The sequence below is a fragment of the Molossus molossus genome, unplaced genomic scaffold (genome assembly GCF_014108415.1).
Source record: "Molossus molossus isolate mMolMol1 unplaced genomic scaffold, mMolMol1.p scaffold_m16_p_19, whole genome shotgun sequence".
Lineage (NCBI taxonomy): Eukaryota > Metazoa > Chordata > Mammalia > Chiroptera > Molossidae > Molossus > Molossus molossus.
The window spans coordinates 50062128-50086889 of record NW_023425354.1 but is presented as its reverse complement, the minus strand read 5'-3'; the positions used below and the strand labels follow the sequence as shown (position 1 = coordinate 50086889).

The following is a 24762-nucleotide window of genomic DNA, read 5'->3' as shown; positions in this document are numbered from 1 at the left end:
CTGGCCAACATTCCCAGGTCAACTCAGCTGAGGGCCAGCGTCAGCCAGCAGACACGAGTATGAACAAGACTTCGGATGATTTCAGCCCCCAGCTTTTGAGTCTCCCAACCACAGTCCAGACGTTGTAGAGCAGAAACGAGCGCTCCCCAGCGCTCGGTCTGAATTCCTGACCCCCAGAAACTGAGAGATGGCAAAGGATTATTGTTGTGTTAAGCCTCTAAGCTCTGGGACCACGTGTCACACAGCCATAAATAACCAATACGTGTGCTTACCAGAAGGTTCTTTGAGCAAGTCTCTCAGGCACTTCTCTTTGTACTGAGCCCACTTTCGAGTTGTCTTCTCAAGGAGAGATCCTGCAACCTGAGCAGAAAATACGATGGTGACCCCCAATTGGCTGCAAGCACAGAGGTGGCCTTGGGACCGTCTCGTACATTCTTCTCCAACCTTGCCACTGAAGCGCCCATAATGGCCTGCACCAGGAAATGGCATTTCTTTGGCATCTTATGTTCTATTTAAAAGATACATATAAATTTTATATTTACACCGTCACCTAATTATATTGGTTTTAATGCAACTAAGAAAGACTTTTCTTTCAGAATCTTCAAGGGAGACTGACATTCCACGAGGGTGCAATATGCTCATCCTGAACTTTCACATTCTACCAGACAGACAGTGGCCTGCTTCTGAGACCAGGCAGATGCCAGGGAGGAGCAGCACACAAAGAGGGTCAATCATGGGTCAGAGAAGGGCCAGAGGAACTGCAGAGACCTGTACCATCCAGCCTCCATGCTGCCTGCACCCTCCCCCCTCTGTGCCTGCACCCTCCCACCTCTATACCTGCACCCTCCCCCTCTGTGCCTGCACCCTCCCACCTCTATACCTGCACCCTCCCCCTCTGTGCCTTCACCCTCCCCCCTCTGTGCCTGCACCCTCCCCCCTCAGTGCCTGTACCCTCTCCTTCAGTGCCTGCACCCTCCCACCTCTATACCTGCACCCTCCCCCTCTGTGCCTGCACCCTCCCCCATCTGTGCCTGCACCCGCCCCCCTCTGTGCCTGCACCCTCCCACCTCTATACCTGCACCCTCCCCCTCTGTGCCTGCACCCTCCCCCCCTGTGCCTGCACCCTCCCCCCTCTGTGCCTGCACCCTCCACCCCTGTGTCTGCACCTTCCCACCTCAGTGTCTACACCCTCCCCCATCTGTGCCTGTGGGTCCAGAGTCAACATCCTTGGGCAGACAGATGCTCTGCTACTGAACTGAAGCTTAGGAATTTTTTTTCCTTCTGACATTAACTGTCTCATCTCATAGAACCTTAGATATGCTGAATATACTTTGGGGGCCTTACGGTAATTGGGCTATCAACTTCTAATTGTGTATCTGTACCACTTCTTTGGGCTTTAAAAGGGGATTTTTCTTCTTCAAGTTACTCATTTTTATTGAGCACTTACTGTGTGCTGGTTTTTGCAGTGGGGAGGCGGGGAGGGGACACAAACATGAGAAAGACACAGTCTCTGCCCTAAAGGACTTAGAAGCCGCTCGAAAGAAGGCAACTACGGTTGACCCTTGAACACGCGGGGGTCAGGGGTGCCGACATCTCGCCCCGGTCAGTCAAAAGTCCATGTATAACTTTTGATTCTCCCAAAACTTAGCAGTCCCCTGGTGTCTTCTGGGGACTGGTTCCAGAACCCCCAGCAGACGCCGGGCTCTGCGGACCTTCACGTCCCGTGTATAAAACGACATGGGTCAACACACACAGTCCGCCCTCGACTGCGGAGCAAAACAGTCCAGGGATTCATTTCTAAAACACCACGTATACGTGGATCCACGCAGTTCACGCCCATCTTGCTCAGGGTCAGCTGTAGGTATTGGCCGACACACAAAGCCAAGGGACATTCTGACCGTTGCCCCACTTCCCAGCAGGCTCTTGCCCTGGTGGCTCAGCACTGCCCCCTGTCGTCTCAGCCACACACCAGAAGCCAGTCCTCTGCTCCTCCCCTGCCCTCCCCCACACCCACCTAGGCACCTGTCCTCCTACAGTGTCTCTTCTCAACCCTGCCCCCTCTCCTCCACTCCGGCCCGGTGCCCTGCCCCCTTCACACTGTTCCAGAGCGACAGGCCCACAGCAGACTGAGCACAGGGCCCCCTTGGCCGTGTCGACTCAAGATTTAACTCAGCCCCCCCGTCCCTGGTCTCTCGAACCCAGCCCTGCCCTTTCATGACTCCCCGTCTCTGTGCTGCCCACCGGCACTGCCCTCCACCCGCGTCTTCGCCTGGCTCACTTCCCACTCCGCGCTCAAGGCTGCACGCAGGCCTCACAGCCCTGGTCATCCTTGACCGCCTCTCTCACGGCCGTCTTGGGCCAGTAACCCTTCTTTTCAGTGCTTTGTGACCCCATGCAGGACTGGGTCCTGTGGCCCACCACACTGGACTGTCGTCAGCGGGTCCCTTGCCCGTCGCCTTCACTGCCCCGCACGTTCGGTGAGGACTGAGACCGGCCTTTCACCTCTGAACACAAGGCCCCAGCACGTGTCCTCACTCTCCCTCATTTTCCAGCTAAGGGGACAGAGGCACAGCTTGGGGAGGAGCAGGGAAGGGGGACATGAACACGGGAGGGTTTAAATATGTGATCTGGGCTGAGATCAGCCTGTTCGTCACTTGGCTTTGAAGCTTTGTCTCCTCTCACAGGGGGCAACACACCCAAATGCTCTCTTGGCCAGGTGGATAAGCTGAAAGAATGAAGTAGGACCAGGATAACAACAGGGAGAAGAGGAGTCTGTTGTAAATTGGGGGGAGACTCCACCTAGAGGTATTCACACACACACACACACACACACACACACACACACTAAAACCAACAAACAAACAAAAAAATCTATAAGCTTAACTGGTAGCCAGTTTTCACTTCCTGAGTAATTAGTCCCATCTATGCCCCCCTCTGCCCAGGTTGCCCCACCCCCAATATACTACAACATTCATGATGGGGTATGTGACTAGTTCCTTTGCATTTCTTCCAGAGAACCACACAGCCAACTTTTCGAAGAATTAGTATGGTCATCATTAGACTTGTAGGTCCCAAACTTTCTCAATTCCTGGTGCTCTTGGTGTCTCAATAATTATTCCACAGCACCCCTAGGGCAAAAGAAATATCTAAAGTCTCACCTATTAAGTAGATGGGTCCAAATAACTTAGTATTTACGCCCTAGCCCCTTCGTGCCTCTCGGGGATCGCACAACTTCTCAGACCTGAGACTCACACTGGGTACCACCACCTTTCCACATTCATTTTTGTGCTGCACTTGCTCTTTATCACAGTAACTTCAGAAAACCCAGCTTTGCAAAAATACAAATCATCGAAAGGAATGCGGCATGATATAATGTTGAAACCATGAGCTACCTTGAGCTAGTAATTCACCCAGCATCTGGCAGATGTCATGAGTCACTGCTTCCCTCAAAAAATTAAAATGTCTGCCCTGCCAGTTTGGCTCAGCCGTTAGTGCGTCGGCCTGCGGTCCGGAGAGACCCAGAGTCTTCCAAGTCACAAAAGTAAGACTTTTTCTTGTGTGTGCTGTGTGTGTTGTTGGGGACGTTACTGGGTGTGTTCTTGGGGACCTTACTGGGACCTGGCTGAGAGGGACCTGAAGAGGCAATAAAATCAGTCCTGAATGTGAGCTGTCCCTGGACTAATATTCCTCGGTTCCCGCTAAGGGCACGTACCTCGGTTGCAGTTTGTCCCCGGCCCTGGTTGGTCGTGCGGGTGGTAGCCACTCGATGTGTCCCTTTCACATTGATGTTTCTCTCTCTCTCTCTTTCTCTCTCTCTCTTCCTCTCTCTCCCTCCCACTCTATCTGTACAAAAAATGGAAAAATGTCCTCAGGTGAGGATGAAAAAAAAATACAAAAAACAAAAAAAATTAAAATGTCTTTCAGCACCCCTGTGAATTCACAGCAGTGCCCTGGGGCACCTTAGCACTCCGTTTGGGAACCATGGGATTAGCCAATAAATAATAATTACGGTGATAGTGATGATGAAATAATTGGCATTTAACTTCAGTTTTTAATGAGTTTTGAATCCCCAGTAATAATACATCCCTCTGCATTATGGCCCAAGAGGCAAGATGAACATTTATTAACACATTAGGATGTGTTACACCCTACTGGGACCATAACTAATTCTATGTTGTCTTTACACATTTAGCAGAGAAGTTGATAAACAAATTGTAACCTTCCAGAGTCTTCCAAGTCACAAAAGTAAGACTTTTTCTTGTGTGTGCTGTGTGTGTTGTTGGGGACCTTACTGGGTGTGTTCTTGGGGACCTTACTGGGACCTGGCTGAGAGGGACCTGAAGAGGCAATAAAATCAGTCCTGAATGTGAGCTGTCCCTGGACTAACATTCCTCTGTCCCCCTGCTCTTTGCCATGACTAATGGCCATGCTCATAAACAGAAAAAAAGACAAACCATTAGAAACATTGAAGCAATGAGTTTGGTCGGCCCAGGAGAGCCCACGAACTCAGAGCGTCTTCCCAGGGGCGTGGCCTAGAGGCGGCAGAAACACAAGAGGCGAATCCTAGTTCGGCCACAGCCCGGCGCAAACACAGACGTGGGAAAGGAGACACGTACGTGATGTCCCCTCACTGGGCAAGTCCAGGTTGATTCTGACTCCTCTTTTTCTTGCCCCGGTAACAGCATCCAGGACTAACTTGGCTGAGGAGGGATTCAGGAAACTGGGGGAAAGCCTTCTGTTGACTAGCTCTCAGTGAACCTTCTAATCTTATTTGTTACAGAAGGAATATACTTCGTTGGAAATAAAATTAAAATTACGGATGAGCTAAAAGGGAGAAGGTAAAATCACAATGTTATTACTCAGAAATGATCATCTCTGTACACATACATCCTTGTTCTTCTTTTCTTTTTTGAAAAAAAAAAATGTTTTTATTGATTTTTGGAGAGAAAGAAAGGGAGAGGGAGGAAAAGAGAGAGAAACATCGATGTGTGAGAGAAACACCTATCGGCTTGGCTGCCTCCTACATGCACCCTATAGGAGATTGAGCCCGAAACCCGAGCATTGGCCCTGACCAGGATCGAACCAGCAACCTTTCGGTACACAGGACAATGCTCAACCCACTGAGCCACAACGGCCAGGTCTCTTCTTTTCTTTTTTATTCTAACCAAAAAGGAAATCATACTGTTCTATAGCCTCTTTTCCCTAGGAGATACATTGTGAATATATTTCCATTTCAAGCACTAAAACACTACTTTAACAGCTACATAATTTTCTAGGGACGAATGTGATATAATTTGTTTTTCAATTCTCTAGCTTTGGACATCTATGTTGTTTTAGCTGTTTGCTAACATAAATGATTAAGTGATGGAAATTTTCAGAGTTAAACATTTGAGCACATCTTTATTAGGAGAAATGCTTTGAATTGGAATTTCTGGGCCATACAGTATGCATTTTTAAAGGGTTTGATAATGTACTGCCAAACTATCCATCCTCACCAAAAAAATGTCTTAACTTAAAAATATCTGCCTTTTCACAATCCCATCACTAGCGTATGAAAGAGCCACAAATTCACTTCTTGAATAGCCTAGAGCTTATGTGCTTCAATGCCAAGTAACTGCCAATTAGCTTCAATGAATTGTGAGGAGAGGAGGGGGAAGGACATTGTTTCCCTGCTTGAACTTAGAAACAAAAGTATCCCTGAGAATTTCTCATTAAGTGGATTTTTATGAAGACTTCCTGCCAGAAAACACACCACGGCGATTTATAATTCACGCGAGGAAAGCATTTACGACAAAAATTCACCACGAAAATCTATACAATGCCTTGTAATGTTAACATTTGGAGAAGAATCCAGGGTTTAAGACAGAGAACCACCGGGATTGTAGACACTCTGCCGGACAGACAGGGTGACGAGGTTGGGAAAACAGACTGGGTGGCAGAAGGGGAGGGGACGTGCTATCAGGCATATGTTTGATTATAAAAGCACCAGAGCAAAGGAAGTTTTTGTCAATGTCATGAGCTGGCCTGAGGCCCCACAGGTTCTGCTGTTTTTTGTTTTTGTTTTTGTTTTTTATCCTCACCCGAGGACATTTTTCCATTTTTTGTTCAGATAGAGTGGGAGGGAGAGAGAGGAAGAGAGAGAGAGGGAGAAACATCGACGTGAAGGGACACATCGAGTGGCTGCCACCCGCACAACCAACCAGGGCCGGGGACTAACTGCAACCAAGGTACATGCCCTTAGGGGGAACCGAACCCGGGTCTCTCTGGACCGCAGGCCGACACTCTAACCGCTGAGCCAAATCGGCCAGGGCAGGTTCTGCTGTTTTAACGCACAAATATTCGTATGTCAACAGCTTCCAAGGGATGCTGAGAAAGAAAGAACACACTTCCTCAAATACGCAATGAATGGCCCCACTGCTCACATGCTAGATCCCTGGTGATCATTTAACTCCTGTGAACTTAATTTGCCCATCTGTGAAATGGGTTCAGAAAGAACGCTTTTCTCAGAGGCTGGCTGTGGGGTTGAGCAAGGTGATTTATAAGTGCAGAGTTCCGCGGTGCTCGGCACCCAGGAGACCGTCACTATATAGATGTGGATAGAAGGTGCACAAAACTAAACAACTAGCTGCATATACTCAGTTTTAATATGACACAGAATGGAAGCAACGGTGAGGGTTCTGTGTCAACTTTCCCAACAGCGGCCCCACCACTAACCAAGTAAGCCCTGGGGTAGGAGGCAGGCCAGGGCCACCTGCCCCTCAGAAACGTTCTGGTCCCTAACCATGAGGCTGCCACCATGCAAGAATGCCATGAAGCCATAAACTGGGCTCATGTCTACAGTCTGCTGTGAGGGCGTGAAGGCAGCTCTGAGAGAACTGGGTGCAGAAAATTCGGTCCGGGTTTCCTGCCTGTTTGGTCCTTAGCACCAGAGGAAGCCACGTGAGGGGACCACAGGAGAGCTTGCACCTCTGCCTCCCTCTAGGGGGCGGGCGGGTTTAGAATCCGACGCGGCCCATAGACCAAAGGATTAAAGGGACGTTCCTCAAGGCACCTTCTTTACTCAGATGAACGGGGCTGGGGCTCCGCCACATCACGGCCCTGTATAAAAAAATGGAACCTTGAAAAGGGAAGGAGCAAAGGTTCCATCTCCTTGGATGAGAATAAGACAAGCAACCAGAATGCCCAACTAAAGAGAACGGTTGCATGCATTAGAATACACCCTTGAAGCCCTCAAACCTCATGCCATGGAGCTGCGTTTACTGATGGAGAAAAATGCTCTACCCCCCCAAGGCTTGGCTTTCTCATCTGTGAAGTGGGATTAACGAACTCCCCTCACAGGGCTCTCAGAGCGTGCCAAGAGATCATATAAGGGCGGTGCCTGGCACCGCACCTAATACAGAAGTGTTTAGTACAAATGTTAGCCTGTGTTAATAGTGTATTTTGTTGAGAGAGAAAAAGCAGATTGAAAAATAATATTTATAGTAAGATCCTGTTTATTAAAAAAATATATATATATATGGTAGAAAACGTCTGGAAGTATGAGCCCCAAAATGTGATTGAGGGTGATCTCTGGGTGCTGGCATTAGGTGAGTTCTAGTCTGTATTCATACTTCTTTGGATTTTGTAAGTTTACTTTTTTAAACAATGAACATCCTATATTTTTATAAGAAGAAGGAAAGAAAAAGAAGGAAGGAGGCAAGGGAGGAGAAAGGAAAGAAAAGAAAAAAAAGAGCTATCTATTCCGCCTAAATCCTCAGACATGACAGACAGTCAAAGCAGACAGGAGGGTCCATGCTGCGGTTTTAAATGCAATTAGCAGAGTTCACACGGACGTGGGAAATGCTTATAATATGATGTAAAGGGGACGCCAGGATGCAAAATGATTTATGCATCATCATTTCAGCTGTGTAAAAAAAAAAAAAAAAAAAAAAAGCATGGAAAAAGGATTTGAGGAAAATATGCCAAAATAGTAACAGTGATCACCTCTGAGTGCTAAGATTATGGTTGATCATTATTATCTTAGTACTGTTTAATATTTTCCAAATTGCCTACAGGAGGCCTGAATGGCTTCTGCAATCAGAAAGTATGTACAACTGATAAGAATAACAACAATAATAAAAACAGTTCTTACTTGCTTGATGGAAACCAGAAGCAGCAGAGCAAGGAAGGGCCGCGCAGGGGCCTGGAGAGCGCACTTCCCGCGGGCGGGGAGAGGGCTGGCCCTCGGGCAGACTGGGACACCGGTGGGCAGCGCTCGGACCCCAGCCGAGGCCCCCACGCTCCTTCCCCCAGGCCCTACCCTGCTGGGTTCCCGCCTCATCTTCCTCGGGCGCTCTCACAGGTGCGGGCTCGTGTGTCTCACAGTCCGAGATGTACCGCCGGCAGCCTCGCCTGGCATTCCTCTGTACAGCGAGGAAGTGTTTGCACAAGTCCTCTCCACGCGCGTCAAGAGCGTCTGAACCAGTCTAGACCAATCTACGGACTCTCCAAAGTTTCTCATCAACCATGGCTCAGCCCCCGCCGCCCTCCCCCAAAGGCAGGGAGATTTTTCCCAGACCTCCCCCAAGTCAGCTGTGTTTTCTGGGACGTCCTCCGCGGAGGCCAAGGCGGAAAAGCAAGGCGGTCCGTAGGTTCCAGCCCCAGGCCTGGCTCAGTACACAAGACCGGGGTGCCATTGGCTTGGGTTCGAGCTGCTGAGGAACAGCAGGCCCGAGAGGATGGGCCTCGGGCCAGTTCTGCCGTGGGCATCTTTGTGACGGAAACATTTCTTACTAAGGCATTAAGATTGTCCAGGTCGGGCTGAGCCCAGCCTCCACGAGTGCCCAAGCCTCCTCTGGGCCCTGTATGTGCCAAGACTTCACGAGAAACAGCTGCTGGCCCTGGAGAAAGCAGCTCCTGACCCAGGGTCTGAAGCGAACACCCAATCAGTGACTTGACTTCTGGCTACATATTAGCAAAACAACACGCTGAAAGCCCGGTATGCCCTCCTCGCCATTGCCCACTCTTCCGAACATGCCATTCAGCCCCCCGGCAGGTCCGTTTATGGAACACGTGATCCTCCACTCCCTAACTACCGTATTTGTACATCCTCATCACATGCACGTTTCCAAAAGCGTTTCAGTCCGACATCCTGTTTCATTCATCCTCACAATACCCCTGTGAGGGCGTGATCTTTCTCCCTTTGACAGCGGAGAAACGGGTTCAGAGAGGTTAGGTTGCTTGCCCAAGACCGCACAGCAAGTAAATGGCAGAGGCAGGATACTAACCCAGGTCTTCTGACCAGTCAGCTGACCACAGCTGTTTGGTAAGCTGCCTTATCTTACCCTAACTCCCTAGATGAGTTCCATCTCTCCAGTAGCCTCATCACTGTGCCTCTGACAGGCTCTGCTTGGCCTTTCTCACCTCCCCTCTGTCCAGCTCCCAGGGTCCCCTCCACGTCTCCCCAACCTCGGGACCTGGAGGCCCAGCGGGGACGGCTCCTGATTAGATGAAATGCAGGTCAGCAGGAGATTAAAAGAACCGGTTCTCTTTTTTTCCCCATTCAAGTGGAACCATAGGAGCTCATCCTGGTCATCTGAGCGAATTCTGAACAGCTGGGGAAAACAGGTGCGCATCCCTTCACAGAAATCCTTGCAAGTCTAAAAACCTCCAAGAGTTCAAACCTTAGCAATGAAGGCTCATCATGAACAAAGACCCCCCTCCCAAATGGACTATTTTAAGGATGTGACCTCTGGAATCGATGTGGTCGTCTCTCGGGGACAGCAGAGAGCGGATGGAGTGACAAAGGGAGAGGAAAGAGCCCAGATGCTGGCTCCGCGCCTCTGGCCCGCGGTAAAGGTTCTGTGACCTCCCGTCGAAGGCTGTCTTCCAAGCTGCACGCGGGCAGAGAAGATGCCTGCTTGGTGAAAATATTCCGTCCAATCCCTTTTTCTCTGAAGGTACAGGGGTTGGGGCCACCCACGACTCCCCATCCACTGGATGGTTGCCCCCTGGTGAGAAAACGCGGTAAACCACACGTTCATGGCCCCTGGGCTCCTGATGGCACAATTCCTCAGCAGGAAGTGATTTTCACCCACATGGCACTGCCCTGTTCTCTACCTGCCCAGGCGGTAGATTCTCAGTCTTCTCTGGGGCCCTTCACACGCACTCAAGAACCTGTGTGTTTCAGATGTCACGTGAAATCTTCTGCTCCCCTCTGCCCTCACAGTGCCACATGTGTCCTCTGCCCTCACGGTGCCATGTGTGTCCTCTGCCCTCACGGTGCCACGTGTGTCCTCTGCCCTCACGGTGCCACGTGTGTCCTCTGCCCTCACGGTGCCACGTGTGTCCTCTGCCCTCACAGTGCCACACGTGTCCTCTGCCCTCACAGTGCCATGTGTGTCCTCTGCCCTCACGGTGCCACGTGTGTCCTCTGCCCTCACGGTGCCACGCGTGTCCTCTGCCCTCACAGTGCCACACGTGTCCTCTGCCCTCACAGTGCCATGTGTGTCCTCTGCCCTCACGGTGCCACGCATGTCCTCTGCCCAAGAAGCAACTGAAGTCCCCCTCCCGTCACCACTGCTGCAGGGCCCCTTTGTAAGGTCATGACTGATGGGCCAAGGGCTCTGCCTGCCAGCTTTTATTTATTTATTTATTTATTCATTTATTTATTTTGTTGATCCTCACCCGAGGATATTTTTCCAGATTTTTAGATAGAGTGAAAGGGGGAGAGAGAGAGACAAAGATTGGTGTGAGAGACACATCTATTGGTTGCCTCCTGCACAACCCCAACCGGGGCCAGGGATCTAACCTGCAACCCAGGTATGTGCCCCTGACCGGGAATCGAATCCTGGACCCTTCGGTCCGTGGGCTGATGCTCTAACCACTGAGCAAGCCGGCCAGGGCTGCCTGCCAGCTTTGAGGCTCCCAGGTAGTGCTGAATTCCGCACCCACGTGGGGTGCCAGCACCCTCTCCTGTTCGCACGGCACTCAGGCCTCAAGTAGGCTGCCTGTACCTCAGCCTGAGTCCCTCGAACAGGAAGTCAGTCCCTCCTTGTGGGGCTGGGCAGGGCACAGGCAGTGCAGACTTTGAGAGTCCCCAAATCTAAGGCTGAGGACCCTGCTCACTGCAAAAGGCAAGGATGGGGAGACTATACCCCGAAACCACCCAAGCCAGCCCTGATCTTCCACCTAAAACCAACACCCTCTACAATAGCCGAAGGAGGAAACAAGCCAGTGTACACCGGATGAGGGGATAAACAAAATGTGGTATGTCCCCTCAACAGGATATGACTCAGCCTGACAAAGGAAGGACATTCTGACACGTGTACATGTGGATGAGCCTTGAGGATGTTATGCTAAGTGAAATAAGCCAGTCATAAAAAGGCAAATTCCGCTTATACCCAGAGTGACCGAATTCGTAGAGACAGAGAGTGGCGTGGTGGTCGCCAGGGGCTTGGGGCGGGAGGAAGGGGCCTTAGCATTGAATGGTACAGCGGTTCCGTTTTGCAAGATGAAGAGTTCTGGGTTACACAACGTGAATTCACTCAACTGAGCGTTTAAAAATAGTTACTGGTCAATTTAACATTACGTGTATTTCGCTACAATAAACACACACACACACACACAAATCGAGACCCAACCCTCTCCTAACCCTCTATGCCCTGGGGAACGTGATGGGAGCCCTTCCTAGCCCTTTGCTTTTGCAGGCGGGCACATGAATGCCACGGGCAGGACTGCCCCGACTCCCTGGGCACATCGCAGACTGCGAGGATGACAGATGGCAGGGCTGAGGAGGGCGGTACCGTGAGGAGAAGGGGGCGGAGGGGCCCACTGCTCATCCCGACACTGAACACCTCAGTTAGCCAGGGACAGGGCCCGGCAGCCGCGGGGGCTGGCCCTCTTCCCCCTCTGCCTCGCCCTGGCCTTGTCCCTTGCCGCCCTGGGCAGCAGCCACTGGTGTGAGGGCACCCGGAGGGTGGCAACGCCGCTGTGCCAGGACCACTCGGAGGGCACCGCATTCATTTCAGGCGGGGCAGCGACGACAGCAGGGGGGACGACCCAGCTGTGCAGTACGTGTGGGAGACGGGGGACCACAAGTTCACCCAGCGCGGGTTCCACGCGGGGCTCTGGCAGCCTCGCGAGGCAGCCTGGGCAGCGCAGGGGAGCGTGCCCGCAGGTCGGGGGCGGCTGGGCAGGACCGCGTCCACGAGCCGGGCTCTGGGCAGGCTGCGGGCTGCCTGCGTGTACCCCTGGGAAGTCCCTCGCCTCTCAGAGCCCCCGTTCCTCCCCTGGGACACTGGAAGTAGAGCCCTAAAAGATTAAATGACCGGATCACACAGCACGTGCAACAGTGCCTGGCACGGTGTCGATATTTCCTAAACATTAACTGGCACCGTTTGCCAGTGTCACCCAGTCCCTGGAGAATCAACAGGGACCACGCTCGGCTCTAAACGGTGCCCCTGCACTTTCAAGGGTCTAGAATGAAAGGTTCTTGGGGGAAACAGACTTTGGGCACCATCCATGGGAAGGGAACCCCTTTGCGGCGCACCCACCAAATGCAAAACCCATACGAGTTAACCTTTATCTCTGGCTATCCTTGCAATAACCCAGCAGAGGAAATCACTCCTCAGCTCACAAACGAGGAAACAGGCTCAGGCGCTTTCACGCCACGGGGCTGACAAACCCCTTCCCTTCCCTTCCCCGCCTAGTACTCGGCCCATTCATCAGCCTCTTTGGAACTTGTGTGGGTTTGACAGGCTGATGGTGAGGGAAATGATGAAGGAAGAGGAGAGGGAGGAGGGAAGGGAAGGGGGGGTATTTGGAGCACATATTCTAGGAAAGAGTGCTCCTACCTCATGAGGAACTGGCAGGGGGCCGGACTCCTCAGCGCCGGGCCCGGGCTGCACACCGGGGCTGGGGCGGGCGCACCCCCTTCCCTCTGGGAGAGCACAGCTCAGGTGGCAAGGACCTCGGGCTCACTACGCGTTCCCGTACAGCTGTTCACTTTCCAGGAGCTTCTGTTGCCTTTCTCTCCCCATGCTCACAGCACTGGTTTTAGTCCCCTCGTCTTTTCTACCTGCATTACCTGTATTTCTGAGGAGCTCCCCATGCCCCAGGGTACCGCAAAGCCCTCTGGAAAGGGGGACTCGCGGTAGCGGAAGGAATTCGCCAAAAGCGGTTTCTGCATCGGCCGCAGGACTAGGAGAACGAGGGATGCCAAGGTGAGTGGCTTACGGGGGTGAGAACTGAGGTTAAAGTGAAGCGAGGACAAGCGTGGTGATGGCCAAAGGAAGACCCCGCCTGGTGTGGGAACGGAAAGGGGGAAGGGGTCAGCTCCAGGCACCGGGAAAGGTGCTGAAAGGTGCTGCCGCTGTGCAGCCCTCCAGGCGGGGCTGACTTGACCAGCTGGGGCTGGGCGGTAGGCGCCCCAGGCGGACGGCAGAGCGAGCCCAGGTCTGCGGCAGGACAGCGCAGGTGTGTGCATCCGGACACAGAGCAGGGGACAGGCGGGTGCTTCGTTACAGAGGAGCTTAACCCACAGGGCTCTTCTGGTCGCCTGAGCAGCTGCCACATGAGGCCATGGCCAGGCCTCTCCAGGACAAGCAATGGGACAACACCCGCTGGGAGGAAAAAGCCTAACTGGAGAACATTAGAAGTGTTACTTCTTGTAATGTCAGAGAGGCAAGGCCAGAGTGGAGCCTGAACTTGAGGACAAGAGACGAAATGAGGTCGAGGGGAGCTGCTTCCCGTGTCAAGGGGAATGAGAGAGAGGACTTTCCGTGGGCTGGGCTTGAGGGTGGGACTGGAAACCTCATGTCATAAGCAATAGCCAAGCTGAGAGACTCAGGCAGGATCAGACGCAGCTGCAAACATCACCTGCTTACGGCATGTGCCTCGTTTCCAGACACTGTGCAGGCAGCTGACAAGTTGTCCCTGGGCAAGTGTTAGAATAATTGTCACCCAGTGGGAGGAGGGGGCTCTGTCCACCGAAAACAGGGCGGACATCTCGGTTGGAGTCTGTGTACGCTCTTCAGGCTTCTTTCTCTGGAGACAGGAGTTCCCTTGGTGGTTTGTCAGCCCCGGGGTGCTTACCACGCCTGCCGCCTTCTCGTGGGCCACACCACTGAAAGGCTCTCGTGTCATCAGGGACACATGTTGAAGTCCGAGGAGGGTGCTGTCCTCAGTGATTCATGGGCAAGGCCAAGTAGAAAGAAAGACTACGCTGACCCCTTGCTGGTTTTTGTGCACCTCACATACTTGATGTCAAGCCAGAAAGAAACTTGAATACGTGCCTTGCTGGGTTTACGCAAAGATTCCTTCACAGAGACACCTGTTGAGATAGTTTTTGTAAAATTAAATAAAAAGAGTTTCAGTAGTCAAACAAATTTGGAAAATGTCACCTCCTACATTTCCCTCTTGGGCATTCATAGCATGCATATATATCTATATATCTCTATATCTATATCTATCTATCTATCTATCTATCTATCTATCTATCTAATCCTCGCCCGAAGATAGTTTTACATTTATCTTCAGACAGAGCAGGAGGGACAGAGAGAGAGAGAGAAACATCGGTGTGAGAGACACATCGACTGGCTGCCACCTGCACAACCCCAACCAGGGCCGGGATGAACTGCAACCGAGGCACGTGCCCTTAGCTGGAAATGAACCCCGGTCTTTTTGGTCCGCGGGCCGATGCGCTAACCGCTGAGCCAAACCAGCCAGGGCACAGTGCACATTATCCATTAAAATATCTGAGAAGCCTCACAATATGGAAACCCGTTTACCGTTTCATATCCCAGTTTTCCCAAAATCAGTGGACCGTAGGAAAAATGTCTGTATGAACTAAGGGCTTAAGGAAATACCCACCACCTAACTGAAGGGCAATGTATTGTCTCATAATCATCAACAAACAAATTTGTGTCCAGCAATCTAAAAAGCCTCTGCTGCCCTGGCCAGTTTGGCTCAGCAGTTAGAGCCTTGGCCTGCAGTCCAGAGAGACCCGGGTTTGGTTCCCGTTAAGGGCACGTACCTCGGTTGCAGTTTGTCCCCGGCCCTGGTTGGGTCATGTGGGTGGCGGCCACTCGATGTGTCCCTTTCGCATTGATGTTTCTCTCTCTCTCTCCCTCTCTCTCCCTCCCACTCTACCTGAACAAAAAGAAATGGAAAAATGTCCTCAGGCGAGGATATAAACAAACAAATAAAAAGCCTCTGCTCACATTTTTATATTTCCTAATACACCGTCATCCAGTTAAACCAGGGTCTTTAAATACTGACATCGTTTTATTTTATTTATTTGTTAATCTTTACCTGAGGATATTTTTCCCACTGATTTTCAGAGAGAGTGGAAGGGAGGGATGGAGGAGTGAGTGAGAGAGAAACATCGATGAGAGAGACAGTGATTGTTTGCCTCCCGTACGTGCCCTGACCTAGGCTGGGAATCAGACCTGCAACCCAGGTGCATGCCCTTGACCAGGCATCAAACCTGAGACCCTTCGGGGTGTGTGCTGATGCTCTAACCACCAAGCCACGCGGGCCAGGCTGTCACCATTTTATTAAGAAGGAGGAAAGGAAGACATCTTCTCCAGAACACCCTCCCCCCCGGGAAATATCACCTTTCACGTGTGACGAGGTACCCCTCAAGCAAAATGTTTATAATCAAATTTCACCACACACTAACTAAAATAATTGCAAACACATAGGAAAAGAAAACGTAAGGTGTACATCAGAGGTTGCAAATAGATGCTCAGAGGAGAGGTGATGAAAGGGAGGGAGGGAGGGCCGGCAGGAAATGCCAATGACCTTGAAGTCTCACCTCAGCTGGGGGAGGGGCAGCTTCATGCTGGGCTGACCCTGTGGTCATGCAGGCTTGTGAGTGCGTGTTGTCAAATCCTCCGACTTTCCCAGGAACATACGATGTCTGTATTTCCACATGACATTCCCCGGTACCTTGGAATCATCGCGTGGGCCCCAGAAAGTATGTCTGTGGCAGAATACAGCCTGGGCCTCCAGGTGGACAGCACCTGCTATTCTGTCTGGTTCTCACCAGTGCCTGGGAGGTTTGGAGGTGAATGCAAGGCGCCCGAACGGTGCTTTAGAGAGAGGGTCAGCAGGAGCGGGGGCTGCCGAGGAGACCTGGCCCGGAGGACGCCACCCAGCCTGAGCAGGATCCGCCTGGGCTCCCGGGAAGGGGCTCACTGGGTCTTTCCTCTGGTTCTACTGCATCTGAAAGTCGACCCTCCCTCCCTAGGGAGCTTTTCCTGAAGTGCTGTTTCAGGACAGCCTCCGCCCAAGTCACCACGAACAGCCCTGCGCTTCCTCCGAAATGAACATGTGAAATGACATTGTCCTATCAGACAAAATGTCCTTTCCCTGCAGTGAATGATCAGAAAACAAAATGTGTTGGTTTCCGATTCTACGCTCTCTGCTAAACTCAGAAAGTTCAAGGACGGGGGGCCTGGGCACCCCATGAAGGAGGCACTCCAGAGACCTTCTCGGGGCACTTGGGCACCATTGCCCCGGCTGGCTGGCGGCGCTGCTTGGCTGGCCAAGCCCTGTCGAGCTATGTGGCACCCGCCACTCGGGCTTCGTGGGATTTGTAAAGATTTTTCTTTTTAATCCTGTTGGCCTTGTTCAGAAGGAACAGCACGTCTGCGGATTGATAGTGATCAAGGGGTCATTATGGTCTGACTGGCTGTGCCCGAGCTAAACTCACCCTAAGCTATTGCGAATTCTCTCCCTGGCTGGTCTCCGCTTCCCCTCCGCCTCGCCCCTGCTCCGCACCCGGCCTCTGCTCTGCTCGTGCGAAAAGGCAGCCTCCTCCGAAGACAGGACAGACCTGTAGCTGTCCGTGCACTGTGTGTGGTGATGAGGGCAGGGCCCGAGGAGTCTCAGGTGGGAAAACCGTTTCAGTTCCTGGCTCTCCCGTCCTGTCCGAGCCTCGCCATCAGAGCTACAACACATGGATGTTTGCCTCTGTCGATGATTAGACACAAAAACTAGTGTAAGGCAGTTCACAAACTCCCTTCACAGTGGAGGACTTCCATTACACCCATTTTGCAGACAAAGAAAGCGAGGCTCAGAGAAGTCAAGAAACTCCCTGTGATGGCTGACTGTGGCAGAACCAGCCTACGTGCCTGGCCTTTGGACGTAGCCTCACGTTCCAGTCCCGAGGCCCACCTGCTGCTCTCGCTGCCGGCCTGACGCACCGGGTGGTGACGGGCCGATGAGATGATGTGGAGAAAGGGCCGCGTCAGCCCCGCAGTGCTGCGTGTGCTGAGATTGCCCCACTGCTGTGGGGACCTCTCTGGTAGCACTCAGGGACAAAGGCGAATTTTCCTCTGCACTGTGACCATAACACTGTGCTGCTGCAAAATCAGAGGATCGACCAGGGAAAGTGTCCGATCACATCGATCCCAAGTTGGGTCCCTGACTCTGGCACTCAGCCCCAGGCGGGGCGCATGCCCTCCTTCGGGCCACTTGCTGGGGACGGGAATGTGACAGGACTGCCCGCTGCACGTGCGAGTCGGGAGTAGCCCAGCAGAGCCGCCCAGCCAGCTGGTTGCTCACCCCTCCTACAGCCGGGCAGAGGGCAGTGCAGGGTGCAGGGACGAGGCCCCGTTTCCGGAGGACGAGCTGGCAACTCTTCAGGCTGACGACCTTTAGGAGATTTTACTGCATGGGTTCCAGACCACCTCAATAAAGCAAATATCGAAATAAAGCAGGTCATATGAATTGTTTTGTTTCCCAGTGCATATAAAAGTTGTTTCCACTATACTGTAGTCTGTTAAATGTGCAATAGCATTAAGTCTTAAAAAAAAAACAAGGTGGAGCCCTGACCAGTTTTGTTCAGTGGTTAGAGCATCAGCCCACAGACCAGAGAGGCCTTGATTCGGTTCCCGCTAAGGGCACATACCTCGGTTGCAGTTTGTCCCCGGCCCCGGTTGGGGTCGTATGTGTGGCAACCAGTCAGTGTGTCTCTCTCACGTTGATGTTTCTCTCTCTCTCTTCTCCCCTCTCTCCCTCCCGCTTTATGTAAAGATAAATGTAAAAATGTTCTCGAGTGAGGATAAAAAAAAAAGCAAGGTACAAACTAGTTAAAAATACTTTATTGGTAAATAATGCCAACCATCATCGAGCCCTCAGCGAGCTGTAACATTTTGCTGGTGGGGGTGTCTTACCTGCGATCGCAATGTCTGCAGAGCACACCGAATGAAGGCAGTAAAACAAGGTGCGCCCGCACTGCCCCGCAGAAACGTTCTGTTCCAAGAAGGTGTGCGGGCATGTCAACTGTGAGAGAAACGTTCCTATCATCTCAGTTACTGGGCAGAGCAAGGCTAATGTGGGGACTAAGAACCACTTTCAGAGATGGGAAAGCCATTCCTTTGAAGCGTTGACGACCTGTGCCCCTTAGCTTTTGTATCTCGATTCATTTTGGCTGCTACCAGCCCAGATAGGGAGCAGCTCCCTGTGTCTCGGGCACTTTTGCATCCCGGGCACCTTCCCCGCTGCCCGCTGGGTGGCTTTGGATCAGTGATGCGGTGGCACAGCCTTCTGTTGCTAAAACCGCTCCTCCTGCTGGTCTTCGCCAGCCATTCGGCCTCTGAGGTCTCTGGATGCACCCCCTTAAACTGGGCAGGAAAAGCCAGGTGATTTCCCAGGCTCCTCCCACTCTACAGTCTGTGATTCAATGTGGGGCTGAAGTATTAGTGGAGAGAAAGTGGGCACCCACCTGGGACAGGACTCCAGAGGGTGATTTGCTGTGGTCTCAATCCTCCATCTGTCGCTCACCCCGAAACCAGAATTCGTTGACAGCTGAACACCAAGCGGATATTATGCTCTTTCAAAGCAACTGTACAGCTAAGGTAGCAGTGACAGCTTTGCCAGCCAGTGTGAGCAACGCGGCAATGATAAAGGCAAATCACACCTCCCAGGTGCACAAAGCAGGTCTGGTGCTGGCTTCTGCCTGCTCCCTGGTGCGTGCCCAGGACATCCTCCCTCTCCCTTCATACTCCAGAAAGCACGATGGAATACAAGTAACTGGGCCACTTAGCAACAGACAAAGTTCTGTTCACATCCATGAAAACAAATCCTGACTGACTGTATTCCTTTCCCTCCAACCAGAAACAATTACTTGAGACTCGTATTGTAATGGATATTTGGGAAGCTGAGAATGACTGGTCTAAGGTTCACAGTATCCGTCCAGATGGGCCAGGTTCTGCTGCAGTAACAAGCAGCCCCCAAATTCCAGTGGCTTAAACCAACACATTTATTTGTAACTCATTCTATATGTACTTTTCAGGATGACGGGGATGTCTCCTCACTGTGGCCATTCAGGGACCCAGGCTGATGGAGACTCTGTCTAGACATGTGCTTCTGTGATCACAGAAGCAAGGAAATAAAAACCAGGTGGATAATACACTGGTTTTGCAAGTTTCTGACCAGCAGTGACCCACCTCACTTCTGCTCCAACTCATTGGCCAAAGAAAGTCACGTGGCCAAGCCTGGCTTCACTGGGGCAGAACTGTGTCCTGTTCCCGCAGGGAGGATCAGTCTGCCACACTCCCTAGTCCTTGTCCAAATGACCTGGGACACACTCAAGAAGCTAGGAACACCGTTTGCCCCTCGTTGCCAAGGTTTACCCCACTTATAAATACATTCTCTTTATCTCCTAGGTGAAACCTGTAGGAGTTTCCAGAGCATAGTACCAGCCAAAGAACAAGGTAAAAACCTTATTTATGTCTGTCCACCAGCTCTCCTCACAATCTGGACAGTTTTTATTACTTTTGCTGGGGTTGGGGGAAGGAGGCAAGGGTTATTCATTAAACTGAACCCAACCGCTAGAACTCAGGGCTCTCTTCACGTGCTCCGTAGTCAGTGGTGCTAGAAACTGTTAAAGAACCAACTGTGCCTGGTGGGGGTGACGAAAAGCCCAGATTTGTAGCGTTTGCCCCCTCCCGTGGTGTAAATACTCCCACCATGGCCAACGGCAAGCTGTCGGCGCGAGGTGAACGCGGACCTGGGAAGAGGTGAGCTCTGGCACACCATCTTCTCTATCACTGCACCTGTTTGTGTTCACTTTCTTAGTGTCTGTTTACCCCGCTGGAATATAGGTTCGTGAGGGCGGGGAACACTTCTGTTTCATGCATTGCCGTGTCCCCGGTACCTAATTTGCCTTACAGGAGGCCTTTTACAAATATGAGTTTGTCTTTTGGTCCCTTATTTCCATTCCCCTCCACAGCCGACTCAGTTCCTTAAAGCCGCCGGGGAGATCCCATCCGGAGGGTGGACAACTGGCCTGCACAAAAACAAGTGAGGTTCCGGCATCTCTGACCAGGGCTCCTGAAACTCTCCGAGTCCTCTGCCACTGTGTACGTTTGTGTAGCTTCGTCTTTAAAAAGACAACGCGTTCTGGTGGAATCAACACAACGCGCTAATTTTCAAACTGGGGAATGGAGACGGGGGAATGGAGACTGTCGTGTCTCTCATGTACTCACATCAGCGCTTTGCCTTAGTTTTTTTATTGTTCTTCTTCCCAGCTGAGGATAATCTTAACAAACTCCTCTTTCAAGCCCCAGGGCCCCCATTCCATTGCCAGCTGGAGGTTCCGAGGTTCAGCAGAGGAATCTGGGCTTCACCCCGTGGTGTTCGTGGTTCGCTGGTTGTTTCCGAAGGGAGCTCCACCTACGGACTGAATATCCTGGTGCTGCTGAATCCTCGCTGCCCAGCCTCTGCCGTCCCTCGCCCTGCAGGTGTGCTGTGGCTGTCCGTGGGGGCTGAGGTCCTGAACATCCTTCTGATACTGACGAGTGCCATCTGTTGGGCTCCACAGCAAGCTGTCGCAGCTCCGGGTCCCGCTGGGTCAAGGTGGACGCCCCTGTCGCCATCCTCACGGTGCTCGCAGGTACTGCCCCGACAGGCACACTCCGCAGCCTGACCCCAGGGGACTGCAAAGCTTCAGGCCGGGGCTTTCCCGCCAGTGGCCAGTTCGGCAGGATGGGTGGGCCCCGGGAAGAGCCACTGAGTTCATCCCGCTGGGGAAGCAGAGACGCTACATGCGGCTGGTGAAAAGGAAGGGGTCAGCATCAACGGTCAGTCAGGTTTATCGGCGTGTCCTGTCACAGCCCCGGGAAGGGAGGACACTGCTCTGAGAACAGGAATCGCCTGATGTAGTACAGTGACGAGGCAGGAGTCTGTGGAGAAGCCCTGTCTGGGTTCAGACCTCTGCTACTTGATGGCTGTGTGACCCTGGGCTAGTTACCTAACTTCTCTGATATCGATATCTCAAAAGACTATGGTGATGACTAAGTAAGGATGTACCTAGTATAAGGTAAGCACTCAATGAATGGTAGCTTGTTGAAAATTATTATCCAAGGTTGGTGTAAATACCCCATAAGAATAGAGGAACCCCCCCACCACCTTTTTTTTTAATTTTCCGTGTTCTCCAAGCAACTTTTAGAGCAACTTAGTTTGGTCTTCTAAGTGGGCCTTTTACCAAGAAAGAACCTGAACAATGGCTTCCTTCATTCTCGGGCTGGGTACACAAAGCTCCGTACAGTTTGTGGGCATCAGTCCAGTGGGTAGGTCCCTGCTGGGCCCGGTGACTGTAAAACATCTTTCCCGAGTCTCATCACCATGGAAAAGGATTACAAAGTCCAATGTCTGTTTCTTCGTAGCAAAGAGCCAGGCCATGGACTCTTGGGGGCTCTTCCCTGGGTCCTGGGATCCCCCAAGGTCCCTCAAGGTCGTGAGTAGGCCTCCTCTGGACGTCTCTTTTGGTTCCACCTGCGCGAATGAGATGTCTGCCACAATGTTTACAGATTTGGAAGTTCAGGTATGTCCTAAGGATGTTAGACATTTCCATTAATATATAAATTGCCACCACCAGTTAAAACTATTTTCTATTTGGACCACAGAAGCCCCTCCCCCGTTGGCCACTGCCCAGCATACAGTTGTTACGTTTAAACATATTCGCTATTAGAATCCCTGGAAAAAGAAAGATAAAACAATGAAACAACTAATATTTAAAAGTAAAATTCAAGGAAACTTTCTTGAACAAAAGACCAAAATGTATATATAGAAAACTCTTTCCAAATTCCTGGAAAAATTGGCACAATACCGCCGAGTTCTAGACATCCTACTAAAATACTAAAGAAAAAACCCACCCTGGCCAGTTTGGTTCAGGGGTTAGAGTGTCGGCCTATGGATCAAAGGGTCACGTGTATGAGTCCCGTGCATGTACCTGGATTGCAGGTTCGATCTCCAGCCCCAGTCAGAGTCGTTCAATAGGTTGGAGGCAACCAATTGATGTGTCTCTTTCACATCAATGTTTCTCTTTCTTTCTCCCTCTCCCTCCTTTCCATTCTATCTAAAAAAAAAAAAAATTAAAAGAAAAATATCCTTGGGTGAGGATAAACAACAAGAAAAATCCTCTGGGTCTCCAGGCAAAAAGACCAAGTCACCTGCAAAGGAAAGAAAATCACGTTGGCAGCTAAGTTCATGCCCGCTGATAACTGCCATGTGAGTCTGGTGTCCAGAACATACACCTGGTGTCTTTGTGTCAGGTACCCTAGTTCGTAAGTGTAGCAAACAATTCACATGGGAAAATGGAACAGAACAGAACACTGTCAAGTGTGGCTCTAGCCCCTCCTCTGTGCTGTGACATGGGAGCCTGGGAGCACAGGGACACAGGGGTGTGATAAAATGGGAAGAGGTGGTCATGGGAGAAATGGCGTGGCAGAGGGACACACGGCTGCGTGGACTCCCGACTGGAAGAAATTAGTGCACAGGTGAACCGTGAAGGCTGCAGAAGGGATCACGGAGGATGCTCGCGGCCTCCTTACATCCAACTCACGCCAGGTAGCGAAACGTCATTCTTTTTTCCTTTTAATTTTTTTATTGATTTTTTAGAATGAGAGAAAGGAAGAGAGAGATAGAAATGTCGATGTAAGAGAGAAACATTGATGGCAGCCTCCCGCATGCCCCCTACTGGGAATCGAGCTCACAATCAGAGCGTGTGCCCTGACCGGGCATCGAACTGGGACCTCTCTGTCCACGGGACGCTCAGTCCACTGAGCCACACCAGCTGGGCGAGAAACTCCATTCTTAACTGCGGCTCACAAAGCTTTTCTTGTGCAGGGCTCCTAGGCATGGTGGCCCACATGATGTACTCAACCGCTTTTCAAATCACTGTGAACCTGGGCCCAGAAGACTGGAGGCCTCACGCGTGGACCTACGGCTGGTCATACGGGTGAGTTGTTCCGGGGGCTCCAGTCCTGGTGGAGCGGCGAGGATGCTCGCGGGTGGAGGACCTCCGACCGTGGCCACAGTTTTGCCACTTGCTACTCTTGGAACTGGATTAGCTAATTAACCTCTCTGGAGCCCAGTTCCCCCACCTGGAAAGTGAGGATGCCTGTCTCAAATGTGTTCATAGATTTAAAAGATTATGTTGCTAAAATGCTTGGCGCAGAGTAAAATCCTCGAGCAATGAAATCATTGTCATTACATTCTTGAACACAGCGGAAGGGAGAAAGTCCGAATACATATTTTTATGGGGGGAGACACAGACACTGTGTCTACTGGAAAGACAAGGCCATGTGTCCTGTGTCTCAGCAGAAAGGCTCGGCCGTGTCATAAGAGACCACAGGGTCCCCTTTGATGTGGACCTCCGAACCGGAGCCTCGTCTTGCAAATATATATATATACAACACTTACATTTTCATCCTGTAAAACAACTCCTGTGTTCCTTTCCTCTTTGCAAAATAAATAGCGCGGCCAGGGCTCACGCCCTTGTGCTGCTGTTCCCGGGTGTGCTGAACACGTCTGTTCGTTACCCACACGCTTCCTGACTGGCAAGCCATATGTAGGATGATTGGAGACAGGTTAGAACTTACCTACTCATGGGCTTTTTTTGCTCAGTGGTTGAGTGCGAAGCCATCTGTCTTTCCTGAGAAGTCAAGCCCACGAAAACACACACAAATGTCGGGTGATAGGGGCTCCTTCTCAGCAATCACTCTGCTGGGGTCTGTGAAGGATGAGAAGCGTGGACCATCGTCCCAGGAGGCAATAGGCTTCCAGGGGGAAGGGATAGAAAAATAGCAACGCCCAAAGCCCATGTCCCGGGATAGAGCCACAACAACAACAAAAAGTAACAGGTAGCCAATGCTATGCTGAGTCCTTCCCACGCATTAACTCACTGAGTTCCTCAAACCACCCCACGGGCCGTGTGCCTATTATCCCAGAATTGCAGAGGAGGAAACCGATACAGAGAGGCGAAGTCTCCAGCTTAAGGTGCTACAGTTAATAAGAGGTGGGTGCAAAGCCCCAGTGCAACGTAGCGTGATGACGCCAGAATTTGCTGTGACCGTCGTCTGCACCACGTGGGATGGGCTCTGAAACTTGTGATCCAAAATCCAGATCCAAGCTGGCTGGACCTGGGAGCTGGATTTTCACCAGACTGACCCCCCACAGGAAGCCCTGGAGCATAGCCCTACGCCCTTTCCTCACTGTCCTGTTATTGACAGCCTCGCCTAGGGCTCTTTCGCCCTCTGCATGGCTGCATCGGTCATGGCCATGAGCAGGTACACGGCAGCCCACCTGGAACTCACGGAGGAGCAGAGGGCACAGAGAGGCAGTTGGCACTCTCAACACAGCTTCACGGAACCTGACGCTTCGGAGAACGTTTGGGACACAGAAGCTGCTCCCAGCCTTGCGGGGAATGCCCTAGTGAGTTGCTCTGAGCACCGGCCACCAGGTGCCCCAGTCAAAGTGTCCATGTGCTAG

The 24762-nt window shown here is 51.7% G+C and overlaps 2 protein-coding genes across 2 annotated transcripts in view; one reads left to right on the top strand and one right to left on the bottom strand.

Moving 5' to 3' along the window:
- Positions 1-8320, bottom strand: part of GLP2R (glucagon like peptide 2 receptor) — a 60050-nt gene extending 51730 nt beyond the window's left edge. Inside the window, exons 1-2 of the mRNA XM_036269483.1 lie at positions 8132-8320; positions 273-360 (exon numbers count right to left, since the gene is read on the bottom strand). Coding sequence (XP_036125376.1) covers positions 273-360; positions 8132-8320 — 277 coding nt within the window. The remainder of the gene's footprint in view (positions 1-272; positions 361-8131) is intronic.
- Positions 8321-11751: 3431 nt separating this feature from the next.
- On the top strand, positions 11752-24762 carry GSG1L2 (GSG1 like 2). Its single transcript, XM_036269714.1, is given in 8 exon segments — positions 11752-11784; positions 11840-11981; positions 11984-12157; positions 19656-19703; positions 20733-20792; positions 20795-20884; positions 23119-23230; positions 24504-24762. Coding segments are annotated over 8 exon segments (918 nt in total).